The following is a 13,478-nucleotide window of genomic DNA, read 5'->3' on the forward strand; positions in this document are numbered from 1 at the left end:
GGCTGGATGGCATTTATTTTAATGCAAGGAGTCTTGCGAGTAAGGCAGCTGAATTGAAGGTGTTGATGAAAACATGGGAGTATGATATTGTTGCTATCACAGAGACATGGTTGAGGGAGGGGCAGGACTGGCAGCTCAATATTCCGGGGTATAGAATCTTCAGGCGAGACAGAGGGGGGTGTAAAAGAGGAGGGGGTGTCGCAATATTAATCAAGGAGTCAATTACTGCTGTAAGGAGGGATGATATCTTAGTAGGTTCCTCTAATGAGGCCATATGGGTAGAACTTAAAAGCAAAAAGGGGGCAAGCACTTTGCTGGGAGAGTACTATAGGCCCCCAAACAGTCAGGGGGAGATAGAGGAACAGATATGTAGGCAAATCTCAGAGAAGTGTAGAAATAATAGGGTAATAATAGTAGGGGATTTCAACTTCCCCAATATTAACAGGGATAGTCAGAGTGTGAAAGGTTTAAAGGGTGCGGAATTCTTAAAGTGCATCCAGAAGAGCTTTTTGAGCCAGCATGTAGAAAGTCCTACAAGAGAGGGGGAGGTACTGGACCTAATTCTAGGGAATTTAGCAGGGCAAGTGGTAGAAATGTCAGTAGGAGAGCATTTTGGTGACAGTGACCATAATTCGGTGAGATTTAAGGTAGTCATGGAAAAGGACAAAGATGGACCAGAAATAAAGGTTCTAAATTGGGGGAAGGCCGATTTTAATACGATAAGGCAGGATCTGGCCAAAGTGGATTGGGATAAGCTACTTGTAGGAAAATCCACATCAGAGCAGTGGGAGTCTTTCAGAAAGGAAATAGAGAGAGTACAACGCCAACATGTTCCCGTAAAGGTCAAGGGTGGGACCAACAAGCCCAGGGAACCCTGGATGTTAAGGGATAAACAAGAATGGATTAGGAAAAAAAGGGAGTTTTTGGCAGATACAAAGGACTAAAAACAGTGGAATCCCTAGAGGAGTATAGAAAGTGCAGGGGGGTACTTAAAAAAGAAATTAGGATAGCGAAGAGGGGGCATGAAAAAACACTGGCGGGCAAAATAAAGGAAAATCCCAAGGTGTTTTATAAGTATATTAAGGGCAAGAGGATAACCAGGGAAAGAGTAGGGCCCATTAGGGACCAAAGTGGCAACCTGTGTGTAGAGCCGAAAGATGTGGATGAGGTTTTAAATGAATATTTTGTATCTGTGTTCACTATGGAGAAGGACGATGTAGGCATAGAAATCAGGCAGGGGGATTGTGATATACTTGAACAAATTAGTATTGAGAGGGAAGAGGTACTAGCGGTTTTAGCGGGCTTAAAAGTGGATAAATCCCCAGGCCCAGATGAGATGTATCCCAGGCTGCTGAGGCAAGGGAGGAGATTGCAGGGGCTCTGACACAAATTTTCAGAACCTCTCTGGCCACAGGGGAGGTGCCAGAGGACTGGAGGACAGCTAACATAGTACCATTATTCAAGAAGGGTAGTAGGGATAAACCAGCGAATTACAGGCCAGTGAGCCTAACATCAGTGGTAGGGAAATTATTGGAAAAAATTCTGAGGGACAGAATTAGTCTCCACTTGGAGAGGCAAGGATTAATCAAGAATGGTCAGCATGGCTTTGTCAGGGGGAGATCATGTCCAACCAATTTGATTGAATTTTTCAAGGGGGTGACATAGAAACACAGAAGATAGGAGCAGGAGTAGGCCATTCGGCCCCTCGAGCCTGCTCCACCATTCAATGTGATCATGGTTGATCATCCAAATTCAGTACCCGGTCCCTGATTTCTCCCCATACCCCTTGATCCCTTTAGCCTTAAGAAATATATCCAACTCCTTCTTGAATATATTTAATGTATTGGCCTCTACTGCCTTCTGTGGTAGAGAATTCCACAGGTTCACCACTCTCTGGGTGAAGAAATTCCTCCTCATCTCTGTCCTAAATGGCTTACCCCCTATCCTTAGACTGTGACCCCTGGTTCTGGACTCCCCGGCCATCGGGAACATCCTTCCTGCATCTAGTCTGTCTAGTCCTGTTAGAATTTTATAAGTTTCAATGAGATCCCCTCTCCTTCTTCTAAACTCCAGCGAGTATAAGTCCAATTGACCCAATCTCTCCTCATACGTCATTCCTGCCATCCCAGGTATCAGTCGGGTGAATCTTCGCTGCACTCCCACCATGGCAAGAACATCCTTCCTCAGATAAGGCGACCAAAACTGCACACAATCCTCAAGATGTGGTCTCACCAAGGCCCTGTACAACTGTAGCAAGACATCCTTGTTCCTGTACTCGAACCCTCTCGCTACGAAGGCCAACATACCATTTGCCTTCTTAACTGCCTGCTGCACCTGCATGCTTACCTTCAGCGACTGGTGCACAAGGACACCCAGGTCTCGTTGCACTTCCCCTTCTCCCAATCTATTGCCATTTAGGTAATAATCTGCCTTCCTGTTTTTGCCACCGAAGTGGATAACCTCGCATTTATCCACATTATACTGCATCTGCCATGCTTCTGCCCAATCACCCAACCTGTCCAAATCATACTGGAGTTTCTCGGCATCCTCCTCACAGCACACACGCCCACCCAGCTTTGTGTCATCTGCAAACTTGGAGATATAACATCTAGTTCCCTCATCTAGATCATTTATATATATTGTGAATAGCTGGGGTCCTAGGACCGATCCCTGCGGTACCCCACTAGTCACTGTCTGCCACTCGGAAAAAGACCTGTTTATTCCAACTCTTTGCTTCCTGTCTGCCAACCAGTTCTCTATCCAAGTCAGTACCTTGCCCCCAATCCCATGTGCCTTAACTTTACACGCTAATCTCTTATGCGGGACCTTATCGAAAGCCTTCTGAATGTCCAAATACACCACATCCACTGGTTCTCCCTTATCTGTTCTACCAGTTACATCCTCAAAAAATTCCAGTAGATTAGTCAAGCACGATTTACCTTTTGTAAATCCATGTTGATTTTGTCTGATCCTGTCACTGTTTTCCAAGTGCTCTGCTATTACATCTTTTAAAGTGGACTCTAGCATTTTCCCACTACCGATGTCAGGCTTACCGGTCTATAATTCCCCGTTTTCTCTCTGCCACCTTTTTTGAATAGTGGGGTAACATTAGCTACCCTCCAATCCATGGGAACTGTTCCCAAGTCTATCGAATTTTGGAAGATGACCAGCAATGCATCTACTATTTCTAGGGCCACTTCCTTAAGTACCCTAGGATGTAGATTATCAGGCCCTGGGGATTTATCGGCCTTCAATCCCATCAATTTCCCTAACACCATTTCCCTACAAATACTGATTTCTTTCAGTTCCTCCCCCTCATTAGACCCTATGATCCCCAACATCTTTGGGAGGTTATTTGTGTCCTCCTTTGTGAAGACAGAACCAAAATATGTATTTAATTGGTCTGCCATTTCTTTGTTCCCCATTATAAATTCCCCTGATTCTGACTGCAAGGGACCTACGCTTGACTTCACCAATCTTTTTCTCTTCACATATCTATAAAAGCTTTTACAGTCAGTTTTTATGTTCCCTACAAGCTTACTCTCATACTCTATTTTCCCCCCTCTTAATTAATCCCTTTGTCCTCCTTTGCTGAATCCTAAACTGCTCCCAATCCTCAAGTTTACTGCTTTTTCTGGCCAATTTGTATGTCCTCTCCTTGGATCTTATGCTATCTCTAATTTCCCTTGTTAGCCACGGTTGAGTCACCTTTTTTGTTTTATTTTTATGCCAAACAGGGATGAACAAATTCTGTAGTTCATCCATGCGATCTTTGAATGTTTGCCATTGCCTATCCACTGTCAACCCTTTGAGTAACATTCCCCAATCAATCCTACCCAACTCGCGCCTCATACCATTGTAGTTTCCTTTATTTAAATTCAGGACCCTAGTCTCTGAGTCAACTACTTCACTCTCCATCTTAATGAAGAATTCTATCATATTATGATCGCTCCGACCCAAGGGGCCTCACACAACAAGATTGCTAATTAATCCTTTCTCATTACATAATACCGAGTCTAAGATGGCCTGATCTCGAGTTGGTTCCTCGACATATTGGTCCAGGAAACCATCCCGTATACACTCCAGGAATTCTTCCTCCACAGTATTGTTACTAATTTGGTTAGCCCAATCTATAAGTAGATTAAAGTCACCCATGATAACTGCTGTGCCCTTATTGCATGCGTCTCTAATTTCCCATTTAATGCCATCCCCAACCTCAGCATTACTGTTTGGGGTCTGTATACCACTCCCACTAACGTTTTCTGCCCCTTGGTATTTCTCAGTCTACGCATACAGGCCTAGAAATTCAGGAGGCTTTGCGCCCAGTTTTCGCCCAAAGAGGGCTTCTGCGCCACTTGATGAGGTTGCGCCGATATTCAGCGCTGCGGTAAAGGCGGCGTTAGCCAGTAGCGCTGCGCCGCCACCGATGACGTCATCGGTGTGCGCAGTGCCCCGCTACCGCCCCGATACCAGCCCGACCGCCATATTGAGTAGCGGCCGCCTCTTCCGTAGCGGCCGCAAACAACGTTCAGAGACCGGGGCCGTACTGCAGCCTTAGTGGGGCGAGTTAAGGTGGAGGTGCGGCCGGCCGCTTTTTCAGCGGCTGCCTGCCCGCACCTGCTTCCCCGGCCTCCTCCACCCCCCCCCCCCCCGCGGCATTGCCGGCTGTTTTCCGGGAGCCCGGCACTTCTCCGTGGTGCCGGGCTCATTTGCCGGCACTAGCGAGCGGCGATCTCGCTGTTGCAGGCACCTCCCCCTTAAGAGAGGGAGGAAGGCCTGCAGTACCGCAGCCTGCCGCTCCGCAGCGGGTGGCGCTGCGACAACTAGCGCGCCGAAATTCAGTTTCAGCGCCCCAAGCGGGGGCGGCCACACCCTTGAACAGCGGCCATCTTCGACTTGGGGCGCTGAAACTGAATATCCGACGGGCGCGAGTGGCTCCGCGCCCAGCGGTAACTTCTGGGCGCAAGCGAGCTGGCGGGGCCTAACTGAATTTCTAGGCCACAGATTCCACATCATCAGAGCTAATATCCTTCCTTTCAATTTTGTTAATCCCCTCTTTAACCAGCAATGCTACCCCACCTCCTTTTCACTTTTGCCTATCTTTCCTGAATATTGAATACCCCTGGATGTTGAGTTCCAAGCCTTCATCACCCTGGAGCCATGTTTCCGTAATCCCAATCATATCATATCCGTTTACCTCTATTTGCGCAGCTAATTCATCCACCTTATTACGAATGCTCCTCACATTAAGACACAAGGCCTTCAGGCTTGTTTTTTTTAACACTCTTACACCTTTTAGAATTATTATTTACTGTGACCATGTTTGATTTAAACACTTGATTTCTCTGACTGCCACCTTTGTTTTTCTCCTTCCTGTCTTTTGCTTCTATCCTTGTTTCCCTTTCCTCTGTCTCCCTGCTCAGGTTCCCAACCCCCTGCCATTTTAGTTTAAACCCTCTCCCAGAGCACTAGCAAACACTCCCCCTAGGACATTGGTCCCGGTCCTGCCCAGGTGCAAACCGTCCGGTTTGTACTGGTCCCACCTCCCCCAGAACCGGTTCCAATGTCCCAGGAATTTGAATCCCTCCCCCTTGCACCATTCCTCTAGCCACGTATTCATCTGAAATATCCTTCTATTTCTACTCTGACTAGTATGTGGCACTGGCAGCCATCCTGAGATTACTACCTTTGAGGTCCTATTTTTTAATTTACCTCCTAACTCCCTATATTCAGCTTTTAGGACCTCATCCCATTTTTTACCTATATGCACCACGACAACTGGCTGTTCACCCTCCCCTTCCAAAATGTTCTGCAGCCACTCTGAGACATCCCTGACCCTTGCACCAGGGAGGCAACATACCATCCTGGAGTCACGTTTGCTGCCGCAGAAAGGCCTATCTATTCCCTTTAGAATAGGATCCCTTATTACTATAGCTCTACCCCTCTTTTTCCTCCCGTCCTGTGCAGCAGAACCACCCATGGTGCCAGGAAGTTGGCTGCTGCTGCTTTCCCCCAGTAAGCCATCCTCCCCAACAATATCCAAAGCGGTATATCTGTCTGAGTGGGGGATGGCCACAGCGGACCCCTGCACTACCTGCCTGCACCTACCACTCTGTCTGGTGGTCACCCATTCCCTTCCTGCCTGTGCAACCTTTACCTGCGGTCTGACCAACTCATTAAACGTGCTATCCACGGCATCCTCAGCATCGCAAATGCTCCAGTATGTATCCATTCGCAGCTCCAGCACTGCAATGCGGTCTGCCAGTAGCTGCAGCTGGATACACTTCCCGCACACATGGTCGTCAGGGACACAGGAAGTGTCCCTGATTTCCCACATAGTGCAGGAGGAGCATACTATGGCGCCGAGCTGTCCTGCCATGACTCACCCTTTAATTAATTCAAATTAAATTAAATCAATCCCACCAATTACACTACAATTAAATGATATACTGAAGGGCCCTTGTTTACCAGCAGTCCCTGCTACACCACAGACACCCTGTAAACTATAAACCACAAACTAGGTGTATGGATGAGGGTAGTGCAGTTGATGTAGTCTACATGGACTTCAGTAAGACTTTTGACAAAGTCCCGAATGGGAGACTGGTCAAGAAGGTAAGAGCCCATGGGATCCAGGGCAATTTGGTACGTTGGATCCAAAATTGGCTTAGTGGCAGGAGGCAGAGGGTGATGGTCGAAGGTTGTTTTTGTGACTGGAAGCCTGTGTCCAATGGTGTACCACAGGGATCGGTGCTGGGTCCTTTGCTGTTTGTAGTGCATATTAATGATTTAGATATGAATGTAGGAGGTATGATCAGTAAGTTCGCAGATGACACGAAAATTGGTGGGGTGGTAAATAGCGAGGAGGGAAGCCTCAGGCTACAGGACGATATTGGTCAGATGGGCAGAACAGTGGCAAATGGAATTTAACCCTGAAAAGTGTGAGGTGATACATTTTGGGAGGACTAACAAGGCAAGAGAATACACCATGAATGGTAGGACCCTAGGAAGGACAGAGGATCAGAGGGACCTTGGTGTGCATGTACATAGATCCCTGAAGGCAGCAGGACAGGTAGATAAGGTGGTTAAAAAGGCATATGGGATACTTGCCTTCATTAGCCAAGGCATAGAATATAAGAGCAGGGAGGTTATGATGGAGCTGTACAAAACGCTAGTTAGGCCACAGCTGGAATACTGCGTGCAGTTCTGGTCACCACACTATAGGAAGGATGTAATTGCACTGGAGAGGGTGCAGAGGAGATTCACCAGGATGTTACCTGGGCTGGAGCGCTTCAGCTATGAAGAGAGGCTGGACAGGCTGAGGTTGATTTCCTTAGAGCAGAGAAGGCTGAGGTGGGACCTGATTGAGGTGTACAAAATTATGAGGGGCATAGATAGGGTGGATAGAAAGGAACTTTTCCCCTTAGTAGAGGGGTCAATAACCAAGGGGCATAGTTTCAAGGTAAGGGGCAGGAGGTTTAGAGGGGATTTGAGGAAAAACCGTTTTCACCCAGAGGGTGGTTGGAATCTGGAACTCACTGCCTGAAAGGGTGGTAGAGGCAGGAACCCTCACAACATTCAAGAAGCAGTTAGATGAGCACTTGAAATGCCATAGCATACAAGGCTACGGACTAAGTGCTGGAAAATGGGATTAGAATAGATAGGGCTTGATGGCCAGCGCGGACACGATGGGCCGAAGGGCCTCTTCCTGTGCTGTATAAATCTATGACTCTACCTATGACTCTATCCCTGATTATAATCACTCAACCATTGATGGCTGTGCCTTCCGTTGTCTAGACCCTAAGCTCTGGAATTCCCTGCCTAAACCTCTCTGCCTCCCTACCTCTCTTTCCTCCTTTAAGATGCTCCTTAAAACCTACCTCTTTGACCAAGCCTTTGCTCATCTGTCCTAATATCTTCTTATGTGGCTTGGTGTCAATTTTTTTTTGTCTTATAACACTCCTGTGAAGCGCCTTGGGACGTTTAACTACGTTAAAAGTGCTATATAAATACAAGTTGTTGTTGTAAATTGGCTGTAAAGCACTTTGAAACGTCCTGAGGTCGTGAAAGACGTTATATAAATGGAAGTCTATCTTTTCTGTTACCCCTTCAGTAACCTGATCATAGAAGCATGGATTCAACTTCCCGACATTATGGTTTGCCTATTCATCCGAAAGCTGCTGTCACTCTCAGTTCTCCATCAGATAATGAGAGCTGGAGGCGTCAAACTTTCCCCTGAAACATTCGAACAGGAAGCGGCATGAAACGCGCCCAGTGCACGCTGGCGGTCAGAAGCTTGCTGCTGAGCCTGGCCCCGGGGGAGGGCTCTGAACATCACTCAAAAGGCGGCTCTGGGTGAACAAGTCAAAAGACTGGCTGACCTGAATAGGGTGGGGAGAGAAATTGCTGAAGAATCGAGATGGCCGGCACCGAGCAACTGCAGCAGGTGAGAAACTTTAGCCATGTCTAATTCCATTTTTTTTTAAAGTGCCATCCTTTCAAAGGATGAGAGGAACATGAATGATAGAGAACCTGTAACAGAGACAGTATATTACAGGCACAGGACAGCATTGTATGAGATCCAGGACACTGTGACGAAGATATGCAGTGGTACCTAGTTGAAATTTCCATCATAAACAGAAGGACTCCCGATGTACTCAACAAGTGGCAGCCGCCAGTTAAGTCCCTTTACATTGGGAGCGGTTCTGTAGTTGTTGCCGGGTCCCTTGCTGTCGATTTCTGCAGTGGAATGGTATATAGATACGGCTGGGGTACTCCCACACCGATTAAAAACACACTTTGTACCCTGGAAGCGCCAGACTTTCTGTGTATTGGCAGAGAAGGTGCGGGTTTGACTTTTCATCGGCTTTATTACTGATGATCAATGAACAGACCCAAGCCCCAATGTAAAGCGACACTTGTCTTTCTCACAAGAGTGTCATTCCCTCTGTCACTGCGCTGGGAAAAGCCTTTGCATAAAAGTTCCATCTGTGTGATACAATAAACAGTCCTTTATTTCAAATGGGTTAACGCAGGAATTTCACCTGAAGGCTCGTAAAGGAAAATCATTCCCTTTTTTGCTGTAGTGAATATCTGAAGAAAGAAAGACTTGCATTTATATAGCACCTTTCACGACCACCGGACGTCTCAAATCACTTTACAGCCAATGAAGTACTTTTTTGGAGTGTAGTCACTGTTGTAATGTGAGAAACGCAGCAGCCAATTAGCACACAGCAAGCTCCCACAAACAGCAATGTGAAAATGACCAGATAATCTGTTTTAGTGATGTTGGTTGAGGGATAAGTATTGGCCAGGACCCCAGGGCTAACTCCCCTACTCTTCTTCGAAATAGTGGCATGGGATCTTTAACATCCACATAAGAGAGCAGACGAGACCTTGGTTTAACATCTCATCTGAAAGACAGCACCTCTGACAGTGCAGCGCACCCTCAGTACTGGAGTGTCAGCCTAGATTTTTGTGCTCAAGGCTCTGGAGTGGGACTTGAACCCACAACCTTCTGACTCCGAGGCGAGTGTGCTACCCACTGAGCCACAGCTGAAGTTTTCCATAAAGAGTGTGCTCCTATAGCATTTCTTAACCAACTATTTATATGTTTAGCAGAAGTCACGAGGGGTAAAATTCCTGCAGCTCAAAACTTTGCTGAAGAAGTTATCCTGTACTCATGTTTCCAGTAAAATTATCCATAGGAGCAATTTCACTTCCATATAACATATTGGCCCAATATGGAAAAATAATGACACCCGCCATTATTAGTGCCTAAAACCCCCAGCAATTTGTGGTGAGGAACCCTGCTTACATCTGCCACAATCGTCCCGAGACAAACAAAGCAAAAGAGGACTTTTTGGGGTCAAAAGTACAGGCAAACCCATTTTTGGGCGTGTGTGGGTGCATGCCCTGCGCTTGAAGAGTGAGGCTGGAGGCACTACCAGGGTTCAGGGGTGGAGGAGGAAGGATCACAGGCCAGGGACCGGGCTCAGAGCCCGGGGGGTGGTGGAGGGGGATTAGGATCAGAGGCCTGGTGGGAGGGTTGGGATCGGAGGCTGTAGGGGTGGGGTGGATAGGAGGCTGGGGGGAGGAAAGCAAATTTGAAAAGCTTTCCTTTTTGGTAGCAGGCAGTCCCGTGGTCTGGTTTTACTGAGTGCAGATGGCATTGGCACCAGCTGCCTCAGGGCGAACCTATCTTGTAATAGGGGCCTCAAACAGGCATTGCCCCCTTATTTGCATATGCAAAGGGACCAATCCCTGTTTCAGGCGTGCACCCTGGATGCCGATTTCATTTCCTCCCCAATATGATGGGTGAAAATACACGCGTGCTTCCTGTCTGCCGTATTGGGAGCTTAGTGGGCCAGTTTGCACCTGAAAAATGGGCGCTGTGTGACCAGATTTATAAGCCTTTGTACTATCCCCAAATTTTCTTTCTCCTCCCCTGCTAAGGCCATGCCTCTTGCAAGAGGGTATAGTACAGATGGTTTTATAGTCATGAACTAATTCTTACTGATCAAAATACCATTAATATCTGCTGATTTGCACTGAGCTGAACCTGTCCTTTCTTTCTGAAAAACATTCTTACCTTGGGGAAAGATAAAGAGAACTGAAAACCCAGCCCTTGTTAAAGTGCACTTGTGCAATCTCCCTATTCAGATTCCATTATCAAGAGGGACTGGTTGCATATTTCACAATCCCTATAGCACCTCATTCAACATATAGGTTACTGGTGTGATAAATTTGACATTTAGCGTGCAGCCATGGGATGGAGTCAAGGTTCCACCTGAGTTTAGGACAAATCCACATACACAGGTCATATTCTGCCAGAACATTTCACACCTAATCTGAGCTGTCTTTTGTCTCCACTAGTCCTATCACCACCTCGTCTCGTTTTGAATACCTCTTAATGTCTCTTCACTTCTTTTGTTCTGTCCCAGCCCTGCCTTTCGATCTATTTTATTTCCTTTCCAGTTTTGAAAAAGGGTTCACCCGAAACGTCGACTCTAATTTCTCTCCACGGATGTTGCCTGGCCTGCTGAGTTTTTCCAGCATTTTCTGTTGTTATTTCGGATTTCCAGCATCTGCAGTATTTTGCTATCGTACACAGGCCATAGGTTTATTTTAGACTGACTTAGGTGCCTGGAGGACTTGTAGAGTTTGATTTACTTTAAGAAGTAAATTGCCCTGTTCTTTATAATGAGGAGAGTGGCTATGGCTATTCAGTTTGTTTCGTGGTGTCTTGTTTCGTAGTGTCTGGGTGGTATAACAGCATCTTGTATTTACCATAAACAAAAGTCTGAAGGTGTTTCACAGATAAGCAACAGAGTTTTAGAAAGGTTGGAGGGTGGCGATTATGAAGTTGGCAAGGAGAGCATTGGAATAGTTGAGTGTGGAGGTGACAAAGACGTGGATGAGGTTTTCACCAGTGGAGGGGCTGTGGTAGGGTGGAGATGGGTAGTACTGCAGAGGTGGACGTTAGCAGGGGCTCAAACAGAATACTGAGGTTCTGAACTGTCTGCTTCAGCCTGAGGAGATAGAAACATAGGAGCAGGAGTAGGCCATTCGGCCCTTTGAGCCTGCTCCGCCATTCAATATGATCATGGCTGATTCTCTATCTCAATACCATATTCCCACTCTCTCCCCATTCCACTTGATGCCTTTTGTGCCTAGAAATCTATCTATCTCCTTCTTAAATATATTCAGTGACTTGGCCTCCGCAGCCTTCCGTGGTAGAGAATTCCACAGGTTCACCACCCTCTGAGTGAAGAAATTTCTCCTCATCTCAGTCCTAAATGTCCTACCCCATATCCTGAGACTGTGACCCCTCGTTCTAGACCCCCCAGCCAGGGGAAACATCCTCCCTGCATCCAGTCTGTCTAGCCCTGTCAGAATTTTATACGTTTCAATGAAATCCCCTCTCGTTCTTCTAAACTCTAGTGAATACAGGCCCAGTCGACCCAATCTCTCCTCAAACGACAGTCCTGCCATCCCAGGAATCAGTCTGGTGAACCTTCGTTGCACTCCCTCTATGACAAGTATATCCTTTCTTAGGTAAGGAGACCAAAACTGCACACAGTACTCCAGGTGTGGTCTCACCAAGACCCTGTACAACTGTAGTAAGACATCCTTGCTCCTGTACTCAAATCCTCTTGCAATGACGGCCAACGTATCATTTGCCTTCCTAACTGCTTGCTGCACCTGCATGTTTGCTTTCAGTGACTGGTGTACAAGGACACCCAGGTCCCTCTGTACATCAACATTTCCCAATCTAGCACCATTTAAATAATACTCTGCCTTTCTGTTTTTCCTACCGAAGTGGATAACTTCACATTTATCCATGTTATACTACATCTGCCATGTATTTGCCCACTCACTCAACTTGTCTAAATCGCCTTGAAGCCTCTTTGCATCCTCCTCACAACTCTCAATCCCACTTAGTTTTGTGTCGTCAGCAAACTTGGAAATATTACATTTGGTTCCCTCATCCAAATCATTGATATATACAGTATTGTGAATAGCTGGGGCCCAAGCACTGATCCCTGTGGTACCCCACTAGTCACCGCCTGCCACCCTGAAAAATATCCATTTATTCCTACTCTCTGTTGCCTGTCTGTTAACCAATTTTCAATCCATGACACTATATTACCCCCAATCCCATGTGCTTTAATTTTGCACACTAACCTCTTATGTGGGACTTTATCAAAGGCCTTCTGAAAATCCAAATACACCACATCCACTGGTTCTCCAGGGAAAGAAAGGAGTCAATAGCAAGGGAGTGGATTCATGTTGATCTGAGTTTTCTCTAATGCATGAATGCCCCTTATAAAGATAACATACATATTGGCCCAGATTTTGCATTGAGAATAATGGTGAGGCTTTCAGCGCTCACTGTTATTATGGAGAAAATTGCACAACAGCTTGCGGCATCTGCACATGCGCATTTAAACACAGAAATCCGGAATTTGCGGTCCAATATACCCCACTCTTCCACAGGATGTGCTGTAACCGTTTTCGCCAGTAGACTCAGCACTGAAATCAATGCAATGGCAGGAACTTGAAGTACTTGCCCATTAGTTCCCACTAAAGATGCCATAAAATGTTTGGCCTGGTGCATTCAGAAGTAAGTGAATCTTTAATGGTGTGATAATTGATAATTACTGCCAAACAACTTCTCTGGCCCTGAAACTTAATTTAGCAAGTGTGGAGTCTCATTTCTTCAGAGGTGTTGGAGTTTAAAAAAAAGTTAAAATTAAAAATAATTTTAAAAAAAAATTTCTGCCTAACTCTTTTACCTCACTCTCTTAATCTCATCTGTCTTTTCCAATTTTTATTCCACTTTTTGTACATCATTTAAATCTAATTTATACTTCCTGCTTTATGCTTCCTGGTTTAGACTCTGCATGTCTCTGAGGATTCTTCAATTTGATTGGTTGAAGAGCCTCGCTGTTTCTTTCTTTGCTCACACATGCCACAGA

General features: G+C 46.2%; 1 protein-coding gene across 1 annotated transcript in view; it reads left to right on the forward strand.

Annotated features, from left to right (window-relative positions):
• Window positions 1-8,248: 8,248 nt before the first annotated feature.
• Window positions 8,249-13,478, forward strand: part of trpm5 (transient receptor potential cation channel, subfamily M, member 5) — a 133,839-nt gene continuing 128,609 nt past the window's right edge. Inside the window, exon 1 of the mRNA XM_086007635.1 lies at window positions 8,249-8,443. Coding sequence (XP_085863761.1) covers window positions 8,417-8,443 — 27 coding nt within the window. The 5' untranslated portion in view covers window positions 8,249-8,416. The remainder of the gene's footprint in view (window positions 8,444-13,478) is intronic.

Source organism: Somniosus microcephalus, chromosome 15, assembly GCF_052327205.1.
Source record: "Somniosus microcephalus isolate GS21.2 chromosome 15, FLI_Smic_1.0, whole genome shotgun sequence".
Classification (NCBI taxonomy): domain Eukaryota; kingdom Metazoa; phylum Chordata; class Chondrichthyes; order Squaliformes; family Somniosidae; genus Somniosus; species Somniosus microcephalus.